This window comes from Aplidium turbinatum, chromosome 11 (assembly GCF_918807975.1).
Source record: "Aplidium turbinatum chromosome 11, kaAplTurb1.1, whole genome shotgun sequence".
Taxonomy (NCBI): Eukaryota; Metazoa; Chordata; class Ascidiacea; order Aplousobranchia; family Polyclinidae; genus Aplidium; species Aplidium turbinatum.
In genome coordinates this window covers 2992245-2999112 of record NC_137482.1, presented here as the reverse complement: position 1 = coordinate 2999112, position 6868 = coordinate 2992245, and the positions used below count along the sequence as shown (strand labels likewise).

Genomic DNA, 6868 nt, shown 5'->3' with positions numbered 1-6868 from the left:
ATTGTTTTATGATTTAAAGTGCAGGACTACACTGAAATCCTGTTGTCAAATTTGGTAGTGTGTTGTGCAATTAGTGAACGAATGGAGAAATATGGACTATTCTACATATGATTACATATTCGCTTTTCCCATCACAATTCCAAACGCAGCATGGGTCATCATGATTCTATTGTTGACGTCTGGCTACCTCTCCACGTATGTTTTGGAATCCCGAAATGCTGTAGCAAGATTTCTTAGATTTGTACTGGAATATGGGAAATCTAAAACTATTTTCAGCAGACTTGATGTCCCTAAAAGGCAAGTATCCTATTTTATATGCAGTGCGGTAACATGCCATTAGAACAGGTAGATCGAATACGTTACAAGTTTTCTATATTTCTGATGAAATTATGAATCATTGTCAATATGCTTGCAATGCGAACAGTATATACCATGCTATAGAAGTTGTGTGGGTCATATGCGTATGGGTATTGTAAGAGATATGTTGAATGCAGATTTTTTACTCACTACTACATCGTAGCTTCCATATGGAACATGGTGTGTTTGTGCACTGTGATTGGTCTGTGTTATGGATTTATTGAGGAAAGTTGGATCGCTGATCTTTTTTCACTTCATGCGACATCATACCCCAAAGGTGAGATCATAGCGACCTTTATACACAGGCCATGACAAGCTTAAAATTTGACTGAAGGTCGATCTGTTGGAAGCGAAAATCGCATGAGCAACGCATTTCAGGACTGCTCTTCATTCAGCAACACCTAGTGGATAAATTCCGTGCGCGGACATTTTGCCGAAAGGACATTTTGCCGAGACATTTTGCCGAATGGACAAATTGCCTAAAGGACTAAGGTTGTGAACGATAGACTAAAACACATTGTGGAGAATATCGATACATATAACACAAAAATGAGTTTCGGCAAAATGTCCATTCAGCAAAATGTGTTTCGGCAAAATGTCCTTTTGGCAAAATGTCTTTCAGCAAAATGTTCGAGTACCATAAATTCATAGACAACAACAAGAGGAAAAGATGTAAGCCTCTACAAGTACCGTATATGCGAAACTGCCATGAAAAATCTATCAGGCTTTATCAGTTCGAGGATAAAGATTCAAACCAACCAAGCGTTGGACTTATCGATGTTTTGACCAATGTTTTGTAATGGACGATTTAACATTAAAGCTTTGGTAGAGAGTTTGCTTTGTTGAACCGCCATGGTTGAACCATAGGCTACTACACAAAGTAACCTTAGCGAGTTTAACAGGCTGTATTACACAGAGATATAACATAATTAAAAAAAAAATCAACTCAAACGTTTTCGACGCGTACTTGTGTCCCCATCAGGAATTATGTCAATCTTCAATAGACGTAAAATGAAAATCGTAAGATAAATCTAACTATGCAATATAACTGTAACGACACTTTGGACTAAAAAGCACAAACTGAACACGTGATACAAGAACATGAAGACACATGTACGTGTCGATGTACGTCCAATGTAAGTATGTGTAACGTATGTGTAATTCGGCATGTTAAACCCGCAAAGGTTACTTTGTTTTGTTTGTCTATGACTTAACATTAAGTGGAGCATTTCAAACCACTGAGACATGACATAACTCATGCTATAGGTTGACTTGACTGGGTAGCGAGAAAAAAAAGTAGTTTCTTTTTCGAACCGAAGCCTAACAGAGACATCAATTGATAATTTTAATTTAATTTTAAAGCTTAAACCAGGTGTGTGCAACCTTTCATACTGCCGGGTGAAATATACGTATCCTGGTCAGACCACGGGCAAAAGCTTGCATTTCTCATTGACCAATATTTTTCATTTCCAAGTGTTCGCGGCGCAGACCAGAAATCAAAGCCTGTCTTGGGCCACATATTTTCGCTTCGCTGATCACATTTGGCCCGCGGGCCGCATGTGCCTTAAACCAGTGGCTCTCAAACTTTTTCGTCTTACGGCACCCTGCAAACAACCAAATAATTTGGCGGCACCCACAGTCAAACCAAAAAGTTTCTGCATTAAATAAAAATAATTTTGAAAAGTGTTTTCGCAAAAAAAAAATTAACTACAGCTCCGTATCATATCATGTACAATTTAATGAAGTTCATTTCAAACAAAGTCAGTGCGAAATTTGTGCTGAGTTTTAGCGCAAATCCTTTCAATGTCTGAGCGCATATTTGATAACCTGCTCACCCTTGCAAAACGTAAATGGCACCCCGGTTGAGAACCACTGTCTTAAATCATGGCATGGTATACTCGTCACGTAGTATTTAACTCATGATTTTAAAGATATGTTTTTGTATGATTGTAGGCTACAGTGCAACAAAAATGGTAATGCTCGCAAAATTGATTGCCCGAAGATTGATTGATTGATTTATTTATTTCGTTGTAGGTAAATATAGTACAATAAATACAGCAATAAAAAAGGAATTCCCAGCAACGGGAATCTGCGAAGAGACCATGCTGGATCTTCGAGTCAAGCAGATGCCCTAGATTCTAATAGGAGATCTAGAATTGCGATAACAGTTAGTTACGTAATCTAAAAGATCACTACGAATAAAAAGAGTAGTAAAAGCAAGAAGAGTAGTAAGGGAACGTTCAAATATTATGTAACGCTTTTTTCCGAATTTTTGACCTCCCCTCCCCCATGTAACGCCAACGTAACATTTTTTTCAACCCCCCCTCCCCCATGTAACGTTTTTTCACTACGAATTCAGCACAAAAAACTACCATTCCGTACTCGAAAGCGTTACGTAACGTTTTACTTGAACCCCCTCCCCCCCGATGTGACGCTAACGTAACGCTTTGCATAAACCCCCCCTCCCCCTCGAAGGAGTTACGTAATATTTGAACGTTCTCTAAAAGCATCGTTTTGAAATTTAAAAGGGTGGAAATGTATGGGTCCGCGGGAATGAAATTATTAAGGCAACCACCTTCTTTATATACAGCGTAGTATAATTTGGTTGATGCTGTACTTGCTTTTATTTTAAAGTAATCGGAGAACTTGAAATTGTAGTCCCAGCTTGCAAACGAATTACTTTTTACATTAACTGCAAACGTTTACGTCAGCAGCTGTTAAAGCCATGTAAAAAATGATTCATTTACTGGCTGGGATAAGCTTAGTTGTAGCAAAGAAAATCTCAAATGTTATTTTGGCTTGTAAACGCCTCAAAGCTAACATGTTTTCACTTTCAGGCGACCAATTAACTGTCCTGCTTGTGCTGGCGATGCTCACTGTTCACTCCATGAAGCGGCTATATGATTGTTTGTTCATTAGTGTCTTCTCCAGCAGAGCAAAGTTGAACATTATTCAATATGTTTGGGGTTTTGTTTACTATATCATGCTGGTATGTCATAGCAAGTTATATCATAAGTTTGATTACCCATTTGAACTGTATCGTTTTTTAAAAAGAAGTCTTCCGTGAACATAGTAAGCTACTGTTAAAACGGTGATTTGAAGTATTGCATTGAGCGACTAATGGTTAGATGTACCAGCAGTGGATTAATTCACCGATTAAGGAAATTTGCTAATGAAAAAACTTTTTACAGATTAGTTTGTTTCGAATGCATCAACCATAATCCACTGATTAGAATTGCCGATAGGTGATTCATCGATTAACTTCGAGAAAACTGATTCTCGATTTTGTAATCAAACTATTAGCTTAGTTCGGCCGCTTAAAAAAATCCGCATTTGTCGCATCTAATGATCCAACCTGAAGCATTGAATTCAGAATTCAATGCTTCAGATTTCAGAACGTTGCGGAAACTTTTCACTTAATCGCACTTAGCTGCAGCGTCACAATCTATTGATGGATTGGATGTAATTCGATGCGAATGGTGAATGCAAAACCTTCAGCTAAAGGAGTTTGCGGTTTCCCAGAAGAGTAATTTGAGCACAATTCCACGGTTGGCACTTGGCAAAGGTTACTGCGCAAGAGTTCATTTTGTTGTTTGAATGAAGCAGTTCGAAAGAAAAGTCTTTCGTTTTTGATAGAAGCTGTTGTTTTGTTTCGTAATTAACTCGGCACAAAAGGTCAAGAAAATCCTCGAATACATAAAGCAAGTTTGAAGTAACTGACCTTACTTCGTGTTAGTTCATGGATCACTAGCTTGTTAAAGAATTTTAATTACATTCAAGCTATATTCAAGCTCAGTGTTGGACCAAAATATTCCGAAAATATTTTCAAACGAAACATAATTTTATTTTAATATCTGTTGTAGTTACGCAGTTGCCTTTTCCTAATGTAATTTGTTTTCTGTCTGTTTTCCACACTATTGCTTTTAATCGCTGCGTATTTCTTGATGGTTATAGTCAGCTGGCTAGCGACCTTCAAGAAGTTGAAATTTATTGCATTTTATCAATATTTTCAGATTTCTGATGAGGGCTTAAGTTAAGCCGAAAACGTTCGACTGTTAAAACTATTTTGTAAATATGTACGATATATTGTTATAATGCACAACCCTGTTGTATTGTTGCGTCTTGCCTGTCTTTGGTACAAGAATTATATTTGTTTTTGAAATGTGATTTTTTTTTTTTTATCGAATCGCGTATTTAGTAGAGTAAAATTTCCTTTCAATAAAACAAACTTCATATTTCAAACAATGAATGTCCATAAAATTGGGAGAGCTCATCAAAGCAATGTTCAATATATGTTTGCCGGAGAAAGTTCTTACCTTATTTTCATAGTTATTCGAAGAGACAATTTTGTTTCGAGCAGTCCTAGTAGTTATGGTTTTCATTTTTCTGACGTCTGTGTTTCAGACGCCTACCTTGATATCAGAGTGTCTGCCCCTAAAGAAGCTTCCATCCGGGACGCTACGAATGAACCACGTGATCGGAATAATTGGTTTTTGTTTTGCTTCATACCTTCAGCATAGATCACACGTTATCTTTGGCGACTTGAGGAAGAATAACAGTAAGCTTTTATGCTGACCAGCTCAGTTTCTGATTGCTCAGTGCCCTTGTTTCTACATCTGGAGGCCCTGGTTCGATTCCCAGCCTGGCCAAGCTAAACATTTTTAAACGGCAGCCTTCTAGTTATGCTTAGTCTTGTTAAAAATGGTTTAGATGAGTTTAGGTAACACTGTGGTGAACAAACGTAGTTGGCATGGACGTATAGTACAATTACAACAGCTGCTAAACGCTCTGTAGATGTTTCATGACATATAGTATGACTTAACGTCTGCACACATTGTATCAATGTGAACCAGTTTTTGCAAGTTTGTCTAAAGTACAAAGCAAAATATCAATAACGTTTTCATTTCAGAAAGTGCAGGTACTCTACTTAAAGATGGAACGTTTCAAAGCGACAGGGAATATTATGGTGTACCGAAAGGAGGTCTTTTCGAATACGTTTCCTGTCCTCATTATTTGGCTGAGCTACTAATCTACATCTTCACTCTCTTCATGTTGGGTAACCAGTGCCGATCGTGGTGGTTGGTAATGGGCTACAATGTAATTGTTCATGTCAATATGGCTATTGGCGCCCATTTGTGGTATATTGATACCTTCAAGAGTTATCCAAAAAATAGAATGGCGCTCATACCGTATTTATTTTAATGTAAAACAAGAAAGCGATTGTTCGTATGTTCTTGTGTTAAGCTGAGTTATCGCTGAGTTCTTGCTTCATTCGACTGCCGAGAAACACATGTTTTTGGGAAAAGTATAAATGGCTAGTGTAGAGGCTACACCGGTATGGTCAGCGAAACACAATGTTCGCTGTTCTACAGTGAGTAGTCAGGTAGTGCTGACGCCAAGAAGATCGCTCCTTCTCAACTTCTTGAGTTAATGTGGAAAGTCCGAAGGTTTCTTTGTTGTTTTAAAGCTCGGTTTCTTAACCATTTGCTACTTAGCAATTATCATTGCTTTCAACACAACTGCACTTCAAAGAAAGTTGAAGAAGTTTGTTAAGAAGCGCAGCTGCTACACCATACAACAACCATTTATTTTACATCAATTGAATGTCTACTGGCGTAGAATTGATGTTTAAAGAACTGAATTTCTTGGGTGTAACATGCAAGCACTAACTCCAGCACAAGCGTTTATACTATTACATTAACTCAACTTTGGTGAACGTTGACCCGACGAAATAAATGTTGTGTTTTATTCATTATCTAGCTGCTGTCTCGCTCGTTTAGTGAACCCGAAAATTGATCGACACGTTATTATGATGGTGTCAAATTGCATTAAGAATTCCTTTCAAAATATGTCTATGGATATGTTGTGCTATTGTGCTGTAGCGTGCACTGTACGTTCTATTAACGGAAACTGACTTTCCACTTACCTATACCCAGCTAGCAAATCAGCCCTTTTTACATTGAATCGTCCTTTTTACATACGTCTGCTGCAGACGTTGCATCAATGTATAAAATGACTGATACAAAAATGTTCAATGAACTGTTAAATTCATTCTTATCGACGTTTGAAGGTTATCTTTTATAAGTGGGACTTTTAAGCTGTCTATATGTGGTTCAAGCACAAGTGTTTTTAGTCTTCGTATCGTTTTTCATGTTTGCTACGAAAATATATATAGAACAACTGTCTCAATGTGTCTCTCGTAGCTTGTAGATTTTGAATTGTTTACTGATGCATAGCTTATTGTCTATTATCTTCAATGTTACTGTTTAGAAAGGCCAGAGGTGGAAATTAGCGGCCCACAAGCTGAGAACACAATCGGTACCGTTTTTAAAGTCTTTGGTTTGACCCGACCTAGAATCGAGCTCAGATCTACCAGCACCGAAGATGAAGCCACTCGGCCACTGAGCTGGTATTCACACAATTGATGAACTTTCAAGCTTCCAAAACAAAAAAGTTAATGTTTTGCTGCTCTGAAAATTTAATGAGGCTGTTCACCAGGGATATAGTTAAA

General features: G+C 37.7%; 1 protein-coding gene across 1 annotated transcript; it reads left to right on the top strand.

The window, feature by feature from the left end:
• Positions 1–6542, top strand: LOC145779911 (polyprenal reductase-like). The gene is made up of 5 exons (XM_082591584.1): positions 1–297; positions 495–634; positions 3195–3346; positions 4762–4915; positions 5267–6542. The coding sequence occupies exons 1-5, from the start codon at positions 92–94 to the stop codon at positions 5557–5559; spliced, it is 945 nt and encodes a 314-aa protein (XP_082447710.1). The 5' UTR covers positions 1–91; the 3' UTR covers positions 5560–6542.
• Positions 6543–6868: the final 326 nt, after the last annotated feature.

What these genes read in the sequence shown, in the direction of transcription:
- LOC145779911 (XM_082591584.1), top strand. Translation starts at nt 92, where the DNA reads ATGGACTATTCTACATATGATTACATATTCGCTTTTCCCATCACAATT. An exon ending in TTGTTTACTATATCATGCTG is followed by an intron (nt 3,347 to 4,761) that starts GTATGTCATAGC and finishes TCTGTGTTTCAG; the next exon opens with ACGCCTACCTTGATATCAGA. An exon ending in CGACTTGAGGAAGAATAACA is followed by an intron (nt 4,916 to 5,266) that starts GTAAGCTTTTAT and finishes TTTTCATTTCAG; the next exon opens with AAAGTGCAGGTACTCTACTT.